A 25427-nucleotide genomic window follows, 5' to 3' on the forward strand; every position below is an offset into this window, starting at 1 on the left:
AGAAGCGCCTCTGAAATCCTCAGCTGGCGCATTAATTGCCCTCTCCCTGAAGTCATATGCTCTTGTCAAAAGTATAATTATCATGTTTAATCCTCCTTTTGTCTTCTCAGTGAATTACACTACTGGGGACAGAATGTCCAGCAATGTCAAAGTTGCCGGATCATTCCAAGGAAAGAACATTTATCTCTCGCATTCAGATGTTCAGTGAACAGCAGGGGCAATATATCCAAATTTTATACGTTGGACTGCACCTAAGACAAATATGCACTTACAGGAATTCTGCACTGATAAATTTTGTTCTCAATTACAGGCAAAAATGCACAATTTCTCCCCATCCAGAAATAAACTTTCCAATTATGACTGGTCTGAAATATAATGTAGAAAATTGTGTTGTGGGTGGGGGCAGCACTTGTAGATGAAAAGTATACTGGTCTTCATTTGATCTTGGCTTTAGTTTGCTTGATGGGTTGCTGCCTTCCATCAAAGGTTCTCAAGTGTTGTGCTTGAGTAGGCTGTTCCAAACTCACCTGGACATTTTATTTTAGATAAAATATGAAAACAAATGTGCTTATTTGGCATATTTTTATCCCACCTTTTTCAGAAAAGCATAAGCATACCAGAATAAAATAACACAAACAATAAAAAGCAGCATGCTAAAAGAGCAAAGGATTATGCAGTAAAATCAAGCCAGCAATTAAAACCAAGATAAAATGGTGTAGATAAAAGGTAGATGACTGAGCAATAACAATAAATTCCATTTAAAGGCAGGTGAGAACAGGGCACACTGTGGTGCCTGAATGATAACAGAGATGGTGGCAGGTGAACGTGTCTCAGCATCAAACTCCAGAATCTGGACACTGTCACTGAAAAGGGCCATTCTCCAATAGTTGCTCCTTAACTTCCAAGGACTAGTGCACCTGAAAAGTGGCTTTTACTTCCTATCAACTGCAAAAGGAGGCAGTAAATCAGGCTATTGATGAGCTCATTCTTGCTTCTTGCCAGTAGGGTGATCCCAAAGTTTGAAACAAACAGGCCAATGAGGAAGCCTCTTGGTTTGCAAACTTGGGAATGGTCTGATGAAGAAAGAATTGCTTCAGTGGCCAGCTAACAGGTTAGCAGACAGCTGCAACTCTTACGGAAATGAAGAAAGAGGTGTGCATGTGTGTGTATGTGTCTTTTCTATTGTTTGCATGTAATTGGGCTAAGAGGTATTCAGGAAGAGGGATGTAATTTGTAGCCTACTCAATGATGCATGGGATAGGATGGGCTCTTGTTCACCTTTTCTTAAAACAGCTCCCAAGCACCCATCTTTGCTGTGAATCTTCGTGGAACTTGGTGTGCCTGATTTCTGAGTAGAAATGCATGAAATGTCTTGCTTCCCACGCATGGATAAAAGACTCAGACCCTTGGCTTGGGATTTCCCCAAAACTTTCCCAAATCAGCATACAGACTCAGTAGCAACTTCAAGTATAGGATACGGAGTTTAATAGCGCATAAGCAGAGTTTGAGGATATATGGCTAGGCATAGGCAAATATATTGTCCCAACACTTGACACGCCCCTTCAATTCTGCTTTTAAAGAGCAGCTGGAGCCAGTCTGTCTTGCAGTTCTCATCCCATGTAGGAAGACTATGCTTGTAAGCAAATGTTTCTACCGGGGGTGCACTGCTGCTGGGTCTGTTCATGCTGGTGCAAATGGTGGTGCATGTTTGGTGATGGGACTTGAGCCCAACTCTCTGACTGTCCCAGCATCCCCAGCTTAGCCAACTCGACCAATTGGCCACCTGTCTCTTCAGCTCTATAGGAGGCTAAACACTGAATCAACCAATTCTCCCCGATCACTGGGAAGCCAAGAGACTGTGTGTCAGAGCCCTCTTCCCCATCACTGCCCAAACTCTCCCTACCTCCAATCCTAGGGACCTCCACTGGCAGATTCTGCCACTCCCAAGCTGCCCCACCAGGGGCCCCACAACATTGAATTGCACTGTAAATTGCCATTGCCCCACACTCCCGGGCTACTTCCCCCTTTGCTGGCAGCCTTCTCCCCTTCTTTCCGGCGGTTCGGGGGAGGCATGGGAGCCACGGTCGGGATGGGTGCCAATGTCCTGCATCCCCAACCGACTTTGTGGTGGCATCCTGGGCGGGGCGGGGGCGCGCTCTCCATCGTGGCCTTGGAAGGCAAGGCAGGGCCATGGACCTACGGCAGCTGTTTCAGCAGCGATATCATAAAAGCCCATTTTTGTAAGGTGGCGAATATAAGCCACACTTTTCACGGTTGGAATTTGGGGGGAAAGTGTGGCTTATATTCGGGCCAATTACAGTATTCATAATCTGCGTAATTTGTTAAGTATGGACTTTTCTACTATTTCTTAGCACTGCATATGCTATTATAGAAAATATAATAAGTATATTGTGCTAGTGAATATTTAATTCAAAAAGGTGTCGCTGCATACCTTCTGCAGCAATTCTATCTGTCCTATGTAAAATATAGCATGGCCTTCCTATTGACACCCTCTGGGATTACAGCGTCTGTCCAGGCTTGACTGTTGCTTAAGACTTCTGCAGGCCTCCCTGCTTATTCCTCTTCCTCATCTCTTTGCTTTACTCCACAGAACCATCTTTGGCTTTGTCAAGTGGGGAAGAGATTATACAGAGCTACAGTGGTAGCTCAGGTTAAGAACTTAATTTGTTCTGGAGGTCTGTTCTTAAACTGAAACTGTTCTTAACTTGAAGCAGCACTTTAGCTAATGGGGCCTCCCGCTGCCGCTACACCACCACTGCACGATTTTTGTTCTCATCCGGAAGCAAAGTTCTTAACCTGAGGTATTATTTCTGGGTTAGCGGAGTTTGTAACCTGAAACGTATGTAACCTGAAGCGTATGTAACCTGGGATACCACTGAATTGCCTTCTGCAACGTGAGGACCAAATGTCCGAGATGAGAAATTTTGATATACTTATGTGAGGTTCTGCATAACCAGCTTCCCTTCAAAACAGGTAGGAGTTGTTTGGGGTTTTTTTAAGGAAAGGAAGAAGCAATATTTATATAGTATCTTATTCATGGATTTGGATACAGGTCTTTTTAAAAAAGCTTTCTTTCTTTCTCGTTCAGTTACATTGCTTGTTGTTTATGTGAAACAATGCTACATAACCTCATTTTCTTTCTGGAATGAATATATATATATATATATATATATATATATATATATATATATATATGCAGGTTTTGGTGTCCTCGGGTGTCTTCCCGTGTAAAAGTTGGGGTGTCTAGGCGACGTTTCGACGAGGTCTCACTCGTCATCTTCAGGCTGGTGCTTTCGGCTTCTTGTTACTGGAACAGAGCAAGATCTCAGTGTTTGAGTTCCTATAAATACTGTTGAGGGGGTGTGGTGTATAGCCTCCAATGTTCTGGGCAGAGAGGAAGTTCCCAGGCTAGTGTGCCTTTTCTTCTTTTGTTCCTTAATTACTTGAGGGATATCTTGAGTGATTTCTTGAGTGATATCCTGAGTACCACTTAGGTGGGTCATTAGGTGTGGATTAGTTGCTAAAGTCTTTGTGTCTTGACCTCTTGAACTTTGTGAAGAGTTTTTTCTGAGAAGATGGCTGTACTGCACTTAGTTGTGCTCTGGCTTGGCTTCGTGTATAGGGGCGAGCTGTGGTTTTGTGGCCTGTGTCAGCCAGATCTGTGTAGGGATTGCAGGGGGGTGCAGCATCCGGAGGTGCCACCATGGTTTGGCTACTGGATGGTGTCTGTAATTTATCTGTGGAGAGGGTCTGGGTTTGGGTCTGGTGTGGTTGATTGGTGATAGCGTTCTGTGTGCCTCTGGATCTGGTGTCAGTTTTTGTGGGGAGGGCTAATTTCCAGATGTCTGGCAAGCGGGATGTGTCGTCACGCTTGTTCATGTTGTGAGGGTGTTTCTCTATCTCGATGGCTTCCATGATTATTCTCTTGTGGTGATGTTCCATGTTAAAGAGCAATTTGGAATCTGCAAAATTAATTTCGTGTCCTGTTTCTTTCATGTGTTGGAAAAGAGAGGAAGTTTTTTCTTCTTTTTTGACGGCATTCTTGTGTTCTGCGATACGTGCATTTATTCGTCTGTTTGTTTGTCCAATGTACGTGGCTGGGCAGACTTTGCAGGGTATTTCATAGACCCCTTGGTTTTCCAACTGGATTTTATATATATATAAATATATATATATATATATATATATATATATATATGCAGGTTTTGGTGTCCTCGGGTGTCTTCCCGTGTAAAAGTTGGGGTGTCTAGGCGACGTTTCGACGAGGTCTCACTCGTCATCTTCAGGCTGGTGCTTTCGGCTTCTTGTTACTGGAACAGAGCAGGATCTCAGTGTTTGAGTTCCTATAAATACTGTTGAGGGGGTGTGGTGTATAGCCTCCAATGTTCTGGGCAATGTTGGAGGCTATACACCACACCCCCTCAACAGTATTTATAGGAACTCAAACACTGAGATCCTGCTCTGTTCCAGTAACAAGAAGCCGAAAGCACCAGCCTGAAGATGACGAGTGAGACCTCGTCGAAACGTCGCCTAGACACCCCAACTTTTACACGGGAAGACACCCGAGGACACCAAAACCTGCATTCCTGTACCCGTGAAAATCTACGAAAGCATATATATATATATATATATATATATATATATATATATATATATATATATATATATATATATTAGCTTTCGTAGATTTTCACGGGTACAGGAATGCAGGTTTTGGTGTCCTCGGGTGTCTTCCCGTGTAAAAGTTGGGGTGTCTAGGCGACGTTTCGACGAGGTCTCACTCGTCATCTTCAGGCTGGTGCTTTCGGCTTCTTGTTACTGGAACAGAGCAGGATCTCAGTGTTTGAGTTCCTATAAATACTGTTGAGGGGGTGTGGTGTATAGCCTCCAATGTTCTGGGCAGAGAGGAAGTTCCCAGGCTAGTGTGCCTTTTCTTCTTTTGTTCCTTAATTACTTGAGGGATATCTTGAGTGATTTCTTGAGTGATATCCTGAGTACCACTTAGGTGGGTCATTAGGTGTGGATTGGTTGCTAAAGTCTTTGTGTCTTGACCTCTTGAACTTTGTGAAGAGTTTTTCTGAGAAGATGGCTGTACTGCACTTAGTTGTGCTCTGGCTTGGCTTCGTGTATAGGGGCGAGCTGTGGTTTTGTGGCCTGTGTCAGCCAGATCTGTGTAGGGATTGCAGGGGGGTGCAGCATCCGGAGGTGCCACCATGGTTTGGCTACTGGATGGTGTCTGTAATTTATCTGTGGAGAGGGTCTGGGTTTGGGTTTGGGTCTGGTGTGGTTGATTGGTGATGGCGTTCTGTGTGCCTCTGGATCTGGTGTCAGTTTTTGTGGGGAGGGCTAATTTCCAGATGTCTGGCAAGCGGGATGTGTCGTCACGCTTGTTCATGTTGTGAGGGTGTTTCTCTATCTCGATGGCTTCCATGATTATTCTCTTGTGGTGATGTTCCATGTTAAAGAGCAATTTGGAATCTGCAAAATTAATTTCGTGTCCTGTTTCTTTCATGTGTTGGAAAAGAGAGGAAGTTTTTTCTTCTTTTTTGACGGCATTCTTGTGTTCTGCGATACGTGCATTTATTCGTCTGTTTGTTTGTCCAATGTACGTGGCTGGGCAGACTTTGCAGGGTATTTCATAGACCCCTTGGTTTTCCAACTGGATTTTATCCTTGGGGTTTCTGAGGATATTGGCTATTTTTTGGTTGGTGCAAAAGGCTGTTTTGATATTGTGTTTATGGAGGATTTTGCTAATTTTATCTGTAGTGCCCTTGATATAAGGAAGGAGGGCCATGCCATTGTTTTCTTCTGTGTCTTGGTTTTTGGGGGGTGTTTCTTTTTGGATTAGCTTCGTAACCCTGTTTTGCTGGTATCCATTGGCAATTAACACATTTGAGAGATTCTGTAACTCAGTTGTCAAGTGGTCTTTGTCAGCCAGGCGTTTGGTTCTGGAGATGAGAGTCTTGGCTACGGAGTTTATTTGTGCAGGGTGGTGGTGTGATTGTGCATGTAAGTAGCGGTTGGTGTGTGTTTTTTTCCGGTAGATAGTGTGTCCTAGGGAGCCATCAGGTTTTTTGTAGATTAGGACGTCAAGGAAGGGAAGTTGGTTGTTGGCTTCTATTTCCATAGTGAATTGTATTTTGGGGTGTAGGCTGTTGAGATGTGTGAGGAAGCTATCCAGTTTTTCCTTCCCGTGTGGCCAAATTACAAAGGTGTCGTCAACATATCTGAGCCAAAGTTTGGGTTTGTGTTCTGACTTGTCTAAAGCATTGGTTTCAAAGTGTTCCATGTACAGGTTTGCGATGACCGGTGAGAGGGGTGATCCCATAGGTGCTCCTTCTATCTGTTTGTATCTTTGTCCATTGTGGATGAAGTACGTGTTGGTTAGGCAGTGGTTGGTCAGGTCCAAGATGTATTCGGGGGGATTGTATTTGTTTTGAATGGCTGTCAAGGCTTCATTAATGGGCACTTGTGTGAAGAGAGATACAACATCGAAGCTCACAAGTAGGTCATTAGGATGTATTATTGTTTCTATGAACTGGAAGGAGTTTGGAACGTGTGAAGAGATGGATTCTGCATAGGGCTGAAGTTGCTTGGCGAGAAATTTAGTGAGATTTTGTAGAGGTGAGCCTATGGAGCTGACTATTGGTCTGAGTGGTGTTCCTTCTTTGTGTATCTTGGGGAGGCCGTAGAGTTTGGGGCATCTGGATGATTTTTCTCTGGGGATGATTCTTAGCTGGATTCTTAGCTAATCCAAAAAGAAACACCCCCCAAAAACCAAGACACAGAAGAAAACAATGGCATGGCCCTCCTTCCTTATATCAAGGGCACTACAGATAAAATTAGCAAAATCCTCCATAAACACAATATCAAAACAGCCTTTTGCACCAACCAAAAAATAGCCAATATCCTCAGAAACCCCAAGGATAAAATCCAGTTGGAAAACCAAGGGGTCTATGAAATACCCTGCAAAGTCTGCCCAGCCACGTACATTGGACAAACAAACAGACGAATAAATGCACGTATCGCAGAACACAAGAATGCCGTCAAAAAAGAAGAAAAAACTTCCTCTCTTTTCCAACACATGAAAGAAACAGGACACGAAATTAATTTTGCAGATTCCAAATTGCTCTTTAACATGGAACATCACCACAAGAGAATAATCATGGAAGCCATCGAGATAGAGAAACACCCTCACAACATGAACAAGCGTGACGACACATCCCGCTTGCCAGACATCTGGAAATTAGCCCTCCCCACAAAAACTGACACCAGATCCAGAGGCACACAGAACGCCATCACCAATCAACCACACCAGACCCAAACCCAAACCCAGACCCTCTCCACAGATAAATTACAGACACCATCCAGTAGCCAAACCATGGTGGCACCTCCGGATGCTGCACCCCCCTGCAATCCCTACACAGATCTGGCTGACACAGGCCACAAAACCACAGCTCGCCCCTATACACGAAGCCAAGCCAGAGCACAACTAAGTGCAGTACAGCCATCTTCTCAGAAAAACTCTTCACAAAGTTCAAGAGGTCAAGACACAAAGACTTTAGCAACCAATCCACACCTAATGACCCACCTAAGTGGTACTCAGGATATCACTCAAGAAATCACTCAAGATATCCCTCAAGTAATTAAGGAACAAAAGAAGAAAAGGCACACTAGCCTGGGAACTTCCTCTCTGCCCAGAACATTGGAGGCTATACACCACACCCCCTCAACAGTATTTATAGGAACTCAAACACTGAGATCCTGCTCTGTTCCAGTAACAAGAAGCCGAAAGCACCAGCCTGAAGATGACGAGTGAGACCTCGTCGAAACGTCGCCTAGACACCCCAACTTTTACACGGGAAGACACCCGAGGACACCAAAACCTGCATATATATATTATTATATATAAATATATATATATATATATTATATATATATATATATATATATATATGCTTTCGTAGATTTTCACGGGTACATATATATATATGTTTGCAATGCAAAACACATAACATATAAATGGAAGGAGAAGAACAAACATACATAAATTTATATCCTAATTATGTTTGTAAAGTGGTTAGTAATATATTCTTGTGCTATTGGAAGCATCAAAACAGTCTCTTTATGAAGAAGGATGCATGAGGGCACACCGAACCTCAATAAAATAAGGCATGAGGCAGATTCTAAAGCACCAAACAGATCAGTCCTGCATAACTTGTTATCTACCAATCTAAACTGGGCCTTCTGGCCCCTGGACACCCCTGCCTCACAATTTATTATGATCCCAAGGAAACCAGGAATTGTTAAATGCCTTTAATGTATCGTCCTATGAGTCTTTTGGGTTGTAAGCCTTAAAGAGACAAACGTCTTTCAGTTGCATTCTGTGTGATATTTTTCAGCACAATGGTCACTTACCCTGTTTTGGGTGGGCGGTGGTTGTGGCCCCTTGTGAGCTGGCCACCATTTTCAGGTCCTGGACTCATGGCTAAAAATTGAAGATCAGCCAACCAGCTGTACTGCAGGGCAGGATTGCCCGTCAAATATTCTTAAGACACCTGAGTGGGCAGAGTTTTGCTGGAGGGCTGGCACATACATGCTTCCACTCCGGTCCACTGGCTACACTTAAAAGCCAACTGCTCTTGGCGCCTTCAGCACATTTGGCAGAAGAGCAACCCCTTCTTTTCATGCGGCACAATATTTTGACTTGTCTAACCATGTTTTGCCTCCTTGCATTCTACCTGACCTTGCTACGATTCCCAATGGAATTCGGGGACAGAAATAAATTTGCCTTCAAACAGATTGGGACCATTTGGAGGGTTTGCCTTCCCCATAGCAATATGGTACAGTTTTTTGGCAGGTGAGGCATTGGGTGGAATATTGCTGACATGGAGATTCAGGGCACAGCCCGACAATGGCTGCACTCCTTTATCTCAGGTCGGGGACAGAGGGTGGCGCTAGGGAAGGAGTTATTGTCGCAGCATTCCTTGGTGTGTGGAGTGCCATAGGGCACAATCATTTCCCCAATGCTTTTTAATATCTTTATGCACCCCCTTGCCCAGATTGTCAGGAACTTTGGGCTGGGCTGTCATCAATATGCAGATGACACCCAGCTTTATCTGTTGATGGACGGCCATCCTGACTTGGCCCCAGACATACTGACCAGATGCTTGGAAGCTGTGGCTGGATGGCTGCGTGGGAGCCGGTTGAAGTTAAATCCTTCGAAGACAGAGGTCCTCTGGCTGGGTCGGGACGACATGGGGTTGGGGGTCCAACTCCCATCTCTTACGGGGGGCTCAATTAGTGCCAGTGCCCTCTGTCAAGATTTTGGGTGTAACCTTTGACGCCTCCCTCTCTATGGAGGCGCAGGTTGCAGCTACAGCAAAGGCGCCATTTTTCCATCTTCGCCGTATTAAGCAGTTGGTCCTTTACCTTTCTCACCCTGATCAGGCAATGTTCACCCCCAGGCTTGATTATTTTAACTTGCTCTATGTGGGGCTGCCTTGAAGCTGAATCAGAAACTCCAGCGGGTGCAGAATGCCACGGCGAGACTCCTTACAGGGTCCTTGCCACGGGGTCACATTCATCCAGTGCTTTACCAGCTGCACTGGCTCCCGGTGGAGTTTAGGGTCAGGTTTAAGGTGCTGGTTTTGATCTTTAAAGTCCTATGCAGCCTAGGACCCTCGTACCTATGGGCCCACCTCTCCTCGTATACCCCATGGAGGACCTCAAGGTACATAAATAACAACACTTTGGAAGTCCCGAGCCCCAAGGAGGTTAGATTGGCCTCAGCCAGGGCCAGGGCCTTTTCAGCTCTGGTCCTGGCCTGGTGGAATACCCTACCACAGGAGATCGGGGTCCTGCGGGATTTGACATCTTTCCGCAGGGCCCGCAAGACAGAGCTGTACTGCCTGGCCTTTGGGCTGGACTCAGTCTAATCCCCCCTTTCATTTATTTTTTTGATAGAACCCCTTATATCGGATTTGTATATAAATTTTCCCTCGGCTCCTTTTGCTGGCCCATGTAGGACCGGTGTGGACAGTTTTGCCCTGGTGAATATTTGACGTTTTCTCTCCTTTTGGCTTTGATCTATAGGCTACCACTAAAACGAGGCTGCATTTTAAACTGTATTCTAACTTATATTTTAATCAACTGGTTCTTTGTTTTGTTTTTAATGATTTTACTGTATTTATATTTAGTGTTAGCCGCCCTGAGCCCGGTCTTGGCCGGGGGTATAAACATTATTACTATTATTATTATTATTATCCTAGTCATCAAGATCTTGGGTAAATGGGAGCATTTCCCAGACCGAATAACATGTGTGTACTCAGGGTGCCCCATGTAGATGAAAGAGGAGAGCAGACAGGCCACAGAGCTTCCACCAGAGGCCTGGGGATCACCTCCTCCAGTAGACTGGCATCTTGGGGAGGCCACAATTCTTGGCACGACCCTGTACAAAGATTCAGCCCTCCAGCAGGAGGCTAAAATGAATAATATACTCAATTATACAATTATACTCAAACTCTTCCTACATCCGAAATCAAAGTTGTGGCTTTATCCCAGATCATTGTTTGTCCATTCAGCGTATTTGTTCAAGACTTATCACCAAGACTTTAAACGTTTATTGCCACAGGTTTTCAAATAGAAATGTGATCAAGAAACCTAAATAACACATTTTCATTCATCCAACATATATATTTTTCAATCGAAAACATGCAGTACCATAAATGATTTAACAAGATCTGATTCTATATACAGTGGTGCCCCGCAAGACGAACGCCTCGCAAGACGGAAAACCCGCTAGACAAAAGGGTTTTCCGTTTTGGAGGCGCTTCGCAAAACGAATTTCCCTATGGGGTTGCTTCGCAAGATGAAAGAAACTTGCGCCCCCTGTGGTTTTTTTTGCTTTTTTGCCCTTTTCCTAAGCCGCTAAGCCGCTTATCAGCTGTTCCGCTGATAAGCCGCTTAACAGCTGATCACTGAAAGCTGCTAGACCGCTGTAGCGCTAATCCGCTAAGCTGTCAATGGGCTTGCTTCGCAAGACGAAAAAACCGCTAGACGAAGAGAATCACGGAACGGATTCTTTTCGTCTAGTGAGGCACCACTGTACAGAACTACTTTGCACTCCCAGACCCTGGAAACAGATGCTCATCACAGCAGAGGATAGACATTAATTGTACATATATATTTTCCTCGGAACTACTGGGCACATAATACATAAAGTACAGTTTTATAAGTGATGTATTCAGCCTGATCTGAAAGGAGATGAATCAGGGATATTAATAAAATGAAACAGGGATATTAATAAAATGTTTTTTCTTTATTTTTTTCCCCCTGCCAGCTATTCTATCAAAACCCTTGCTGACAATTATTTGTTGTAATTCCCCACAGCTGAGGAACAGAATAGCATTCTAGAAAATGAAGCTGCAGTAATAAACATTCTGTTTGGGCGTGAGAAAAGTGACAGCATCTAGTGGTGGACAAGAGCTTATTGTCACTAGATGGAAGAATGTAGCACTGCCACCAAAAGAACATGGTTCTATTTTAACACCAAGGCCTCTAGTAGAAGCCATAATGACAATGATTATCATAATTATTATTATTTGTCGAGTGCTTAAAATAGACGAAGCACTCGCTGTTCTTCTTGCCACATCTCTTAAACAAATTTGTAAGGATGCCTGGAGCATATTTTTCACAAAAATGTGGTCTGTATTACCAACACGTTTTCTGTTGAATTTCCAATTGTGTTTCTACTTTGCCACATTTTCGGTTCCTTAAATGTAGAAATCATACAAAATTCAGAAGGCCCTGCAAATATGACTGGTTATCTGGCACTTCAAATTAAAGTCGAAGTCTCTTTGCTTCAGAGTGGTACCAAAATTTAGGCTGCGCCAGATATCATTAGGCAGTAGATCCCCACGCTAACTTCTGTTGAGAGACTACACTTGTCTGGTGGGGCAAAGCAAGCTGACGATGCTAATGTACATCACAACATTGATTTCAGATGCAACTTTAGAGAAACCTAATTTTAACAAATGATTCCTAGCGTCACGAGAAGAAAGTGCTAGGCTTAGCAAAGTTACTTTGTTGACCCCAATACTCATTCCACTCTCCCTTCAATGTACTTTTATTGCCGAATCAGTCACAGTCCCATCCGTCTTAAGTGCTGAAGCTGGGGGGTTGGGGTTGGGGGGGTCATATGTGCATCCTCTAGGTCCAGATTTGGAGGCTACTCCATAAAATGGGGGATGCGGGTGGCGCTGTGGGTTAAATCACAGAGCCTATGACTTGCCGATCAGAAGGTCGGCAGTTCGAATCCCCGCGACGGGGTGAGTTCCCATTGCTCTGTCCCAGCTCCTGCCAACCTAGCAGTTTGAAAGCACGTCAGAGTGCAAGTAAATAAATAGGTACCACTCCAGCGGGAAGGTAAACAGCGTTTCCGTGCGCTGCTCTGGTTCGCCAGAAGCGGCTTAGTCATGCTGCCACATAACCCAGAAGCTGTACGCCGGCTCCCTTGGCCAATAAAGCGAGATGAGCACCGCAACCCCAGAGTCAGCCACGACTGGACCTAATGGTCAGGGGTCCCTTTACCTTTTACCATAACAACTAAATAGGTTTTTCACCCTCCTGCAGTGGTGCTCGCCTCAAAAGAGTCAAACGTTTTCCAGTACCTGGTTCAGGTGTTAAGTTCTATCCGTAAGTTCCCACTTCCTCCTCTGCCCCCCCTTCTATTTCCCACCCAAACCTCATAAACCTTTTGCCGGACAGAAAGAGGAAGCAGCAGTAGGAACTTGAACTATCTTTTTCACAGGCAGGAAAGGGGACTGGCACTCCATGTCCCAGCATCCCTGACGGGGGGAAAAAATCTATTTGTGTCAATCTCCACCAACAGAGGTGTCAAGGGGTGCTTTGAGTATTGGGGTGGGCAGGATGTTGTTTGCCCCAATCCTACTCTTGAGGAACACAATAGGGCCACTCACATTTGCAGCATCTGTAAAGTGGCTCCCCATTTGTGGAATTCTGTCCCCAGGGAAACTTGCCAGGCACCTTCATTACATATCTTTAGGCACCAGGCAAAAACATTTCTTTATAACCTGGCCTTGGGCTGAGTAACCTTCTATGGCCTTTTAAATGTGATTGTGGGAGGGGGTGTTATTAATTTGTACTTCATTGGTATTTTGTGTTCCAAAAGTTTTCAAACAGAGAAGCTTTTCAAAGCTAAGCCAAATAGAGGTGTGTGTTTGGAGGGAGTCTGTATTCTGCCACAGGTGGCTGCTAAGCTAGTTTTAGAAATATTACTATGAAAGAGATACCAGCCATAGCTTCAGTGGCCATGTTCCTTAACACCACAGTCCAAACTCAAAATCATTTGTACTGTAATGAGAGAGTTTAGATTCAGCAGATCTTGGCATAAATATCCAAAAATAAGTATTCTGAGGCACGATGGACCAAGGCAAGACTTACACCTATTCTGAATACTTTCCAGTCATGTGGCATAGAGCAAAAACCTCAAAACGCAGGCCTGTACTCACTTGTCAGCCAGCAGAAGCCCCTTCCCAGAGGGTCCTGAACAGAATTTGGACTAGAGGTAACTTATGCTTGTGTAGGTTATACCAGCTTCCCATAGTTAGGATTGTTCTGTAAGTTAATGTGCTCTGTACCATTATTTCACTATCATCTCTAGTTCATTTAATGCGCTCTCTTGACCACCCCTGTGAGTCCCATGTTTTAATGTGCTGGGCATGCAGAAGTGGTTGTTATTTAATGAGCTAGCACAGCTGTGATTTGAGATAATTTTCTAATCTCTTCTTCAATAACCAACTGAAATTGCTTACGTTTCACTACAGTAACGCTAATGCAAGGCGCAGACGTGGACAGTTGGCATGAATGCATGACAGCAGCTAAACTGTGACCTTTATAAGTTACCATCAGACTAAATGGGAGCCCAACTCTGCAGGCCATATTAATTTTACAAAGTATTTGTGTTTAGATTTCCACAGCATCTTAAAGTTTCCAGAGACAAGTCTTGAAAAATACTGACTGGTTTTTTTAAGGTAATTTGGTTTTTGAAGGTAAATGCTGGTTTTTGAAGGTAATTTGTTTCATCCTATGTAATGGTGCATAATTTGCTTCCTTTTGGTTTGGCTCTTGCTGAAAACTTTTGGTGCAAGTGCCCTCTGCGTCCATGCGAAGTTGACTTCAGAAATGAGGTGGAAATACAACAAAGAGCCACGGTATTAAGAAACACAGCATAGGATCTTCTTCCACTGACCCAAGAATCCCACAAAACACCAGGTTCAGATGGCAATCACATTTTCAAGATTTGAAAGTTCAGATTGTAGGTCTCTAGCAACTTTCTTCATGCTTCTGACCCGTTCCTATCACTGCATTACACAGAGAGATCAGATAGATGTTTCAAAACCTCAGGATTTTTTCCTCTCTTTTTTTTCTTCTGTAGCTCTGATTAAATCCACCGTAGGTACTGGCCCTGATTCTCTGTTGTACCACATTCTTTTAACTTTTGTCTAAGAGTTAGGTTTTGCGTTTTACCTGAGAGATTCTGTTAGAATAATAATGGTGTTATTGTGATGTTGGGACTCAATATTCTGTTCCTTCTTTCCACAGAAAATGTTCAGCAATTCACAGATTGATTGATTTTGCTGTTTATTGTGTTTTCCACCACTGATAATCTAACAGAAGCTCAGAGTTTTTGGGATACACTGCTATCTTTTGAGGGGTGTGGGGTAGGAACACCAGGAGGGATCGTCCCGAAATATTGCTCTAGATGTCCAGTACTTCCTCGCTACAGGTTGTCAGAGTCAATAATTGCTTCCAAGCCCAGAAAAGACGGTTGCAAGAATGAAGTCAGATGAGAATGTGAGTATATACAAAGTTCTGGAATCAGAAGCAAGTGTATTGGTAACCATGGCAACACAAACATAGAGGACTATCACAAAGGGTGGTGATTAGAATCCAGCTTATAACTGAGATTTCTCAAGTGATGGAGGCAGAGATTCTGCAAACTTCACAATTACAGGAGGTTTTATTTCCCCAAGCTCCATGTTGCTTTGCTCAAGCAAAAGTACTTTTTTTTAGGGGGGGGGGGGAGCAGAAAAAGTCTCACCGAGTTCTGATGTTTATGAGCAAAGTAGCATGGAAAGTATCATATACACTATGGGTAAGCCCTGGGGAAAATAGTTTCCTGATCCTGTCTCTTAGTTATCTATCTGGAATTTTCATCTTTCAAACACGGGCTAAGTAGACATGGCAACCCATTAATTGATTTATGTGCACAGAATCCGACTCTGATTGGGAAATATAGTTAACAGATGTGGTTATGTGACATTTTTCTGCTGGGAGAGAGTCACCTCTTTTTCACCCAAGTAGGGCTAATGCATATCTCACCCTCTAGCCTTCTATTTTCAAGGGAATCCCTACACACTTATTTCCTCTTATTATATAGAATTCAGATTATGAAAAAAATACAGAATTACACACCACATTCAGTCTACTACTGGCAGATGTCTGGAAAATAAAAAAGCTTGAACAGCCAGTTATTGGGACACAGATATTTTATTTAGCTAGCAAATGGGTCTGAATGGGAAAACCTCCCATTTCCCCCACCCCCATTCCCAAACTAGCTCAAGGAGCAGCACCCATCAGAGCTCCACACAAAGCTTTATCCCTGCTACAGTTGAGGTCATTCATGTAATTAGACTCTCCTACACCTACTATTGAAACCAGACTCATTTTGGTGCCTTGATACGAGTTCAATCATGCTTATGACATAATACAGCCAACAGTGACGTTCATGTAAAGTCTGAGGGCATTTAGTAACCACAACAATATGACTTATGCAGCTCATTCGTAGGCAAGGCAGAACTTTGCAAAGGCAAGGTGATCCATGTAGTTTGGACATCTTTTGCGGGGGTTTCGTACATGCAAAGCAGGTGCTCTGCTATTGAGACACATTATGCCAAAACAACCTGATTTGCAATGTTTTCGTCTTTGTACACACTGATGCATTATCCCTTAGGGACAAACTAGATATTACATAGCAGACTTATGTAGCAGTCATCCAATGTGGTTGTGTCTGTGGGTTTTTGTTTTTTTAAGAAAAGGAAAAGAATTGAGGAAATCTCTCCCAGTTTGAAGTGAGGAATGGGCTACATAAACCTTTCTCTCCTGGCTATTTTGCTACTCAAAATCTCCTCCCTGCTGCTCTTTTGCTTATGGAATAATATATATATATTTACTCTGGTTGGAAAGGCAACCTGGCAGTAGGAATTTTAACAGGAAAAATGTCTAGCTGTTCCTTCCCTGCTATATTTCCACTCAAACTGGCAGCTTCCTTTGGACGATTTCAAATTTTTAAAACATGCCAGAAGATTGTTAGTCTTCTGCCACGTAATGACCAGTTCATCCCTTAGTTTCAGTAACTTACAACAATAAATGGATGATCCTTACGGTAATTAAAATTAAGACGAGTTTGATTAGAACAATGATGGGATCAAGAAACACATATAAGCATTATAACATTTTTGTCTCTCTTACTGCACTTCTAGGCCCCAATGGAATTGCCTTAGAAGTGCTGCATGTTATCTTTACATGATGTGATGAGCTGCCGTTTGCCTGTCTTCCACAAGCTTCTCACATGCAGGAAACGTGTAAAAGCATTGAAAGAGACAAGAATTCACATGCTTTCATAAGAAGTTAAGGTAGATTTGTGAAAGTGTTCCTTTGGATCTCCTTTTTTTGTAGCAAAGTCCCATTGGGTCAAAAGGCTCAGTCTTCCCTCAGTATCGAGATGTTTCCCAAACACAGAACATAGCATCAGTGCAATCTCAGAGATGATGCATAATTCTAGTGGGAGGGGCAGTCCGTTATCAGAGAAACAATCAATGTTTTGTTAGTGTTGAATCATTTCTGATGAAGAAAGAAGCTAAACCTTTCCAACCTTCATTCATTACTGCAGGAGGAAACATTATTCTCTCCTGTCTATTGTCTGAGTACATGGCAGAGAGCGTAAACCATTTCAAGATAAGGCCTTGAGAGAGAACGAGAGACAGAAAAATAAATCAGTTACCTACATTTTCTTTTAATAAAACTATGGTTTAAAAAGTGACAGTGTGCTATGACGGTTTCAGAGTTAAAATGTCTAGTGCTATGAAAACCATTCATTAAGCTGCTCCAGTCCTTTTGAAGAGTTGGTCTTGGGCATGGCTAGTTTGCTATGTCTGCATTACACAGCCTGTAGAGGAGTATCTGAACTTGCCCCTTTTGTGTTCATAGAGGGGCTCCTACAACAGCTGGTCGATTTTTCCTTGTTCAGCCACTGAGCAGTGTGCAATGACTGGAAAAGGCATCAAATCCTCATTATATTTCCTCCCCATTTTAAACTTCTTCAAGTTGTGGTCAACAGAGTGCCGAGTGTATCTATTGATCCTTATGCTCAACAAAGTTTTGTTTCTTGTTTCTCTGACAGAAAAATCCACCTAGAAGTCAATAAAATCCACCGCTGATAAAAATCATGGCTGCTTTATGACTACAACACAGGCCCCAGCTCTTCCGATGTTCAGAGATGCCATCTGCAGAGAAGAAACAAATATCAGCTGCAGAGTTTACATTTGGGAGTGAAAGGCTGCAGTTTTATGGCATGTACTTCTGAGGTGTCAAAACAAGCAACTGGTAATTCAACAACACATTATACAGGAAACCTAATATTGCTGCATCCTGCTAGTTATGTATGAAAGCACTGCATTAGTGGTGAAGTTATGAGCTGGAGTTGAAGACCCTGGCCTAGTGCCTTGCCTCCACAACTGCTATGAGGGACATAAAGATCTACAGCATCTGCAAACTGCAGCTAACAAATCCTGTTCTCCGTTACTCATTAATAACCTTTTAAATTATGGAAGTGTTACAGCTTCATACATGTATACATTAACTGTCTCCAAGTATTCCACAGCATTCATGCTTGCTTGTTTTAATGTGCTGCCTTCTGCACTGGCAAGTAGATGATTTAACAAGACTCTGGTTAATGAACGTGTGTATGTGAGTAGCTCAAGCGATATAGACTCTGGTCATCATGTTTCTCTGTATTCTAACAGGGTATAGGAAATGGCTGATTCTCCCTCCATTGAAAAGTCTTCTGGGAAGAGCTCCTGAAAATTTGGAACTGTTTTGCTTAAGGCATGGCTCTTACTAAGAGAATTGGCAAGAGGGGGGAATTGACTTCAATTCAGATCAAGAGAGTTCTTTTGCTGGCTTCTTGAAAAATATATAAAAAGAATTAAGTTTTATTTGTATGTGTTTTTATTAAATTTATAAGCAACTTTTTAATGTTCTCTACAGTTAGGCACGTTAAAAACAAACTGACAAATAAAATTAAGATGCAAGTAAAAAGTGTACATTGCAATGTGGAGTCTGAAAACTACAGTAAGCAGTAGTAATTTCAACTACAGTGGTACATCGGGTTAAGAACTTAATTCATTCTGGAGGTCCATTCTTAACCTGAAACTGTTCTTAACCTGAGGTACCACTTTAGCTAATGGGGCCTTCTACTGCTGCCACACAATTTCTGTTCTCATCCTGAAGCAAAGTTCTTAACCTGAGGTACTATTTATTGGTTAGAGGAGTCTGTAACCTGAAGCGTCTGTAACCCAAGGTACCACTGTATGTGGAACTCTGGAATTGCCACTTTTTTCCTATAGAGCATAGTGAAATATATTGGTTTACATTCATTGCATATAATGTATCACATTTCTATTCTTGTGACATTTATACTTACTGAAATTGTTCCTATGATTTTGGGACTAGAGTGAATGATGAAATATAAAGCCAAAAGCTAAATCGTTGACTTTCCAGGTCAGAATTACTTTCCTTCCTGCTGTATAATTTATCTGCAAGAGGTTTGATTTCAAGAAATGCAAAATAGCACTTTAACAAATGGGCCACGTGCTCTTGCCTTTCTTATAAGGCAGAATAGCTCGGAGGCACACCCTTCTTATATTCAGTAAAAACTGTCATCCACATGTTAAGATCCTAAATCACAATATGTAAGCTCCAGATTTGTAGCATTTACATATGGAGGAGAGACAGACTTTTTAACACAGTGGTGGAAAGACTTTGCCCTTCCAAATGCTGCTGAACTACAGCTGCCATCAGCCCCAGCAAATATGGTCAATGGCAAAGGATGATGCGAGTTTCAGTTCAGCAATATCTGGAGGGCCAAAGATTCCTAACCCCTGTTTTAGCAGATTCCCCTTCTCACATTACAAGCTTGCGGCATGGACAAATGGACAGGCAAGTTGATGGGACAGATTGTGAGTTAGCAATATAAAATTAATAAACTCTAGTCTTCTAATTCAAGCTTTTAAGTGAGCTACCTTTAACTCCCTTACCCTCAGCACAGACAGAGGTGTCTCCTCCATTCTGGCTCAGCCAGGACCCAGCCAGCTGAGCCAAGCCCAGTGGATCTTAAACTGGCATAAACCCTGGAAAAGAGGCATGGTGGGAGTGGGACTAGACAGGGGCAGATTTTCCTGGATCCAATGGCCTGGATCCAAAGGCCATTCAGCTTAGTCACATGACTTGGTGACCCAGCACAAAACACTATTTTAAAGTCTTGTGTTCCATCTGCCATGCTGCTGAACATGGTTTGGATCTAGTGCAATTTTATGCTGGTTTAATTTATGCCAGTTTCTTGTGTATGGGATTGCTCCCTTAATCATGTCTATTAAATTCAATAGGTCTACTCTGAGCAGAACTGGCATTAAATACCATCCTGCAAGCATACATAAAATAGTATTGAAATGAAAATAGTAATTACCAAATAATCCTACACTCATAAAGTTTCTAATAAAGGTTTGGGACACGTAGGAACAGAAAAGCTGGCACTTTTGAATTTGCCACAAATGTCTAGCAATTTTTAATCTGTTAGAATTCATAGTTGCCATATAGAAAAATGTCCTAACACTTCCCATAGGAACATATTTCTCTTCCTGTGAATTCAAGCTGAATAGTAAGTCTCTAAGGATGATACAGACCGAATGGATATTATTTTGACTTTTTGTTGAAAGTCTGCATCCTTACTCACGGGCTTTGTTGCCTGATGCAGCAATGCACACAACAGAAACAACAAGGGCACCCCCTTGTTTCCTATTCCTATTGTACTTTGCTTGGAGGCCACTGGCTCTTGGCTTCAAAATGTATGCCACAACTACCTTGGGAGACGTTGCTTCAAATGCCAATTAAGCCAAGCATAAGCTCAGTGGGGTGCTTCAGACAGTCTGCTGTCTGCAAGACTGAATTTCCTGGAAGAAATTATGCCCTCCCTCGCTGGGATGTTTGGAGGGCAAGAACTGCAAAACATACTTACTTGGAAGGTGTCCCACTCTAATCAATGGGGCTTCCTTCCAAGTAAACATGGATTGGTTCATGGTATAAAACTGAAATACCAGTTCAATGCAACAACAACTTTGGAAAATAGTCACCGCAATCTATAAATTGTAGTTAATAGAAAGTACTTTTAAAACGGGGACGCAGGTGGCGCTGTGGGTTAAAGCCTCAGCGCCTAGGACTTGCCGATCGAAAGGTCGGCGGTTCGAATCCCTGCGGCGGGGTGCGCTCCCGCTGCTCGGTCCCAGCGCCTGCCAACCTAGCAGTTCGAAAGCACCTCCGGGTGCAAGTAGATAAATAGGGACTGCTTACCAGCGGGAAGGTAAACGGCGTTTCCGTGTGCGGCTCTGGCTCGCCAGAGCAGCGATGTCACGCTGGCCACGTGACCCGGAAGTGTCTCCGGACAGCGCTGGCCCCTGGCCTCTTAAGTGAGATGGGCGCACAACCCCAGAGTCTGGCAAGACTGGCCCGTACGGGCAGGGGTACCTTTACCTTTTACCTTTACTTTTAAAACAAACACTATCTTACGTACACAAAACATAAAACGGGGGGGACACCCTCGTCACAAATACAAACACCAGGGACTTGTAACAAACCCTGATGTATTTTCAAGCTGAAGTATTGTAAAATATGAAAGCAAAAAAAGGGAAATAAGGATTCCAATGAGAGATCTGACAAATAAGGTTATATGGATAACAAGATACTGCCATTTTATATAACTTTTTCTTGGTTTCTCTCTCTTTGGAGAACTCTTACAGTAGAGAAAGCTAAACAGCGGTTATAATTGCATAGCTGTGGGAATCCTCACTGCCCACTAGTTCCGACAAGCCTTCTGTGAAAACTGTACAAAACATAAAACCACACAACTACCTGTGTCCATTCATTAGTTTGGGGGTCATATGACTCCATGGTGTTCAGGTATGTCTGCCCATCATATCCACCTACTGCATACAATTTATCACCGAGGATACACACTCCAACGGCATCACGGGGCATGCTCAGTGGAGCTACCATTGTCCAAGTATCAGTTTTGGGGTCATACCTGCACAACGAAAGGGAAGGTATATCTCATGAAAGAACATATTTAGCAATCCAGCCCATATTCAACATCAGCAGAATTATTCGTTCATTCATTTGTCATGAACATCCCAAAATCAACCTCTTTAGCAAGGGGGGGGGGGGTCTGTCTGTTCAGATTCCTGCTCCATGTTTGTAGTCATGAGACTGTTGTCTATCACATGATGGTGTATGTTTTCATTCCACAGTGTGGGAAGTGACGGAGATAGGATATTTATGTTACTTGTGTTCCGTGAAGTGGGACTATTGTCCTTTGTTCTTTCTCTCTTTGCTGTCTAATGAGAAAGAGGAAGGAGCTAAAGCAAAATGCTCCAAGTGGACTATATGTAAATAAAAGTAGATTAGCCAAAATGCTGTGCTACTGAGTTCTGTTACGCAAACTGGAAATACTCTGCGGATCCCTAAGTGTTCTGATGCTTCATGGTGTCAGTTGCTGTGATGTTCAGGCAGAAGAAAGCTTTTGAAGCTCCCGATCGACCAGGAGGGAGAAAACATGCCAGTCAGACACGTGTCTCTGCCAGAGTCCTACAGCAGAGCAGGACGATCCTAACACTGTCATGCCAGAAATACTGAATTCACAAAAGTATATTTACTAGGTTCCTTTTGGCCATTCAAGTGCTTTTAAGATTGGCTATTATGTACTACACCTTAAGTCCCAACCAGCCCTATTAGTTCGCTGTTTAATCAAGTCCCTATTCCCCTACTATCCATTACAGCAAGGCTCCATCAGAACCAGATTACCCAACATGCAATGGTGGCTCACCAAGCAGGGTTATCTCAGCGAGGTGCGAGAGCTTAGTATGTAGCTCCAAATTCTAGGTAAAGGCTTTTAAAACTCAGAATCCCCACTTCAGTTTACTCTTGCAACTCATATGGTGAAAGGTCTACAGGAGTTTCAGTAGACAGTGTCTATCTGTGCCTGACTGGTAACAACTGGACCTAATCCTATCACTTATTCAAATGCCATGCATAATTACAATCTTAATGTAATCAGAAATTGGTTTCAGGCAATGGGTTCAAAGTATTGTAGGTTATAAATATCAAGATGGCTGATATGTACAAATTTGTAAATGCATTCCACATTTCCCTGCATGGGTGAACTCTGCAAGTTGATTCTGCTGGTGAGGTAACATTTACAATCTCTGAATCTTGAGTTCCAAACCATTTTGGGTAAGGAATAGAGTGATTAAATGCCCACTTCACTTCACAGTTGGCTATCAAGCATATTAAATTTGCTATATGCTTCCCATCAATATGAACTGGTTCATAGATACATCTCAGGACATTAAAAAAAATGTATGAAGTATGCAAACACCAAGTAGCACAGAACGTGAGCATCTCCAGTGGGTTAAATATTATTATTTAGTAAGATTTATCTCCTAAAAGATATTAATAGTTGAATATCTTTTTAATCTTATATTAAATACTGATTGTAAAAATACCTTCTAACGTACTTTTAATTCTCCATTAGGATTTAATTGGGTGCCATTGTTTCCTGTGAAAGCACTTAAAGCATTTCTTTTGTTACTTCATTTGTTAAAACATTCTGTATGTGGAACGTTAGGCATTTTTATGATTAGCACTGCAATAAAAGCTCTCAATATTTTCCAATTTCAATTAATATTAATGAGAAGTTACTTTATTAGACTTTCATAACAATTATTTCACTATAGATGATGCTGGGGATTGTAAGGGCTTTTAACAAGTGGAAAGCTCAAAAACCTTTCTCCTTGCCTTCAGCTTGGTCGTTCAAATTGATTTCTTTTTGTATTCAGGAACTTTATGATATCTCCTGCTTCACCCTGGGGCACATCAAGTTATTACAGAGATGAAGCATGCAGCCATTTCTATAGCAGAAGAAACAGCATTGCAAAAAAAAGGCAACATTTGAACTACTACACTAGTATCTTTTACGTTCTGTTTTGGGGAGTTCCAAGTATTTTATTAGTCCCTTGCTACTTGCATATTAGAAAAAACAAAAGGATGGTAAAAAAAAGAGGTGGCATTCTTGTTTGGACTGTATTTTCTTTTTCTAGGTTTTCACCTTGATTTCTTTGTGGTTGAAAACGACAGTCCTGCAAAAAGCACCCTATTAAAGTTTATTTCCCTCAGGCGTGTGGAAATAAAAACACACACTTGCTGATACTGATTGTAATATGTCCATCAGCCACAGCACTGCAATGGTCTTGAGGTCGATGCCCCCTTTAGTCTTAATTTAATGGAATATTTAACTATTTGTAATGCACTGTTTTTTAAAACAAAAACTGTGCTTGCTTTTTGAAGGGGTAAGGTAAGGTAAGATAAATAAACACATCATCTGATAACAAGTCAGGGGAACAATTCTATACGAAAGAAACTGGCATGAAGGAAAACAAATGTAAATTGAGCTGGTGTAAAGCTATGCCAGAACAAAACTCACTCTCACTGAGCCGGCCTAAGCCTAGCAGAGGGGAAGCAAGCCTTTATAATAGTGTTTGAATTACGGCATCCTTTCTGCTGGCTTAAATACATGTAACCTCTACATGTCTGAATCACCTTGCCGAAACAGTATTTCCTTTAACATAAGGTAATGCAGGTTCTTTTATGTCGGAATTATTCTGCAGAAAACTGTGTGCAACACACAATTTATTGCCGGAAGGACTCAAGTGTTGGGGCAGAGCTAAAAGTGCTCCTCCACTCTGCAGAACACAGCTAAGCCTCTTTCGCCCTGATCTCGCCACTGCGATCCATGTGACAGTCACCTCCAGGCTTGATTATTGTAACTCACTCCATGTGGGGCTGCCCTTGAAGCTGACCCAGAAACTCCAGCGGGTGCAGAATGCCACGGCGAGACTCCTTACAGGGTCCTCGCCTCGGGATCACATTCATCCAGTGCTATACCAGCTGCACTGGCTCCAGGTGGAATACAGGATCAGGTTTAAGGTGCTGGTTTTAACCTTTAAAGCCCTATATGGCCTAGGATCCTTGTACCTACGGGACCACCTCTCCTGGCATGCCCCATGGAGGACCTTACGGTCTGCAAATAATAACAGCTTGGAGATCCCAGGCCCCAGGGAGATTAGGCTGACCTTGACTGGCCTGGTGGAACGTTCTGCCACAAGAGATCAGGGCCCTGCGGGATTTGACATGTTTCCGCAGGGCCTGCAAGACGGAGATGTTCCGCCACACCTTTGGTCAGCCTGACCCCCCTTCTTTTTTGGTATAAGAACTAGTATGAAAGAGGCTTCCCAGAATTCTCACAGACCCATATAAGAACAGCGTAAACAGTTGGGCCTGATGAACATTTACAGTTCCCAACCCTAATCCTGCGGAAAACCATCTAATTAGATTTTAATTTGATCCTGACTTGTTTTTAGGAGGTAATTTAATTATTGTTTGATTTTATACCAATGTTATATATTTGATGTCAGCCGCCCTGAGCCCAGTCTCGGCCTGGGAGGGCAGGATACAAATAAAAGTTGTTTATTATTATTAATACTATTATTATTATTATTATGCCCCAGATGTCAGAGAATGGGGTTAGCGTAAGAGGTAGAGCAATGGTCTAATTACAAGGAAGTTTCAAATCAATTCTGAAAGAGAAGAACAAAGAGCTGACAAGCCATTTTTAACTGGAAGTATATAGCACAAATTATTCTGTGAAAGTGTTACATCTCTGTCATTTATTGATCGGCATAAACAGATTTTAGAAATATTTCCAATGACGAAATTAACAAGGGAGAAAAGAATATTGATAGCTTTGCTTAAAAATGGGCTGTATTTATTGTACTTGGGAATAACTAATTTCAGAACAACGTTCAGCTTTTTATATTGTTTTTCTTATTGCAATTAACCTGTAGCTGTTCTTTTAAGAGTTTATTTTAATAAACTCAAGCAATAAGACAACGGAATACATATTTATAGATCTAAGGATGTTTAAGGGAGGAACAGTC

At 42.5% G+C, this 25427-nt stretch overlaps 1 protein-coding gene and 1 long non-coding RNA gene across 6 annotated transcripts in view; one reads left to right on the plus strand and one right to left on the minus strand.

The window, feature by feature from the left end:
* The first annotated feature begins 14955 nt into the window (after positions 1–14955).
* LOC309367753 lies at positions 14956–23963 on the plus strand. Of its 2 annotated transcripts, XR_014167321.1 has the most exons (5): positions 14956–15199; positions 16587–16739; positions 17507–18031; positions 22216–22314; positions 23271–23963. It is a non-coding gene; the product is annotated as an uncharacterized lncRNA (long non-coding RNA). The 2 variants fall into 2 exon arrangements; XR_014167322.1 differs by lacking the exon at positions 22216–22314 and having other exon boundaries at positions 14957–15199; positions 17507–18027; positions 23271–23961.
* KLHL1 (kelch like family member 1) overlaps positions 17100–25427 on the minus strand; it is a 140770-nt gene continuing 132442 nt past the window's right edge. For 2 of the 4 annotated variants that reach the window (XM_081907313.1, XM_081907311.1), the window contains exons 10-11: positions 21286–21460; positions 17100–17609 (exon numbers count right to left, since the gene is read on the minus strand). In XM_081907313.1, coding sequence (XP_081763439.1) covers positions 17550–17609; positions 21286–21460 — 235 coding nt within the window. In that variant the 3' untranslated portion in view covers positions 17100–17549. The remainder of the gene's footprint in view (positions 17610–21285; positions 21461–25427) is intronic. The other 2 variants (XM_081907314.1, XM_081907312.1) reach the window with 1 other exon arrangement.

Source organism: Podarcis melisellensis (assembly GCF_964234715.1).
Source record: "Podarcis melisellensis genome assembly, chromosome: 4".
NCBI lineage: Eukaryota > Metazoa > Chordata > Lepidosauria > Squamata > Lacertidae > Podarcis > Podarcis melisellensis.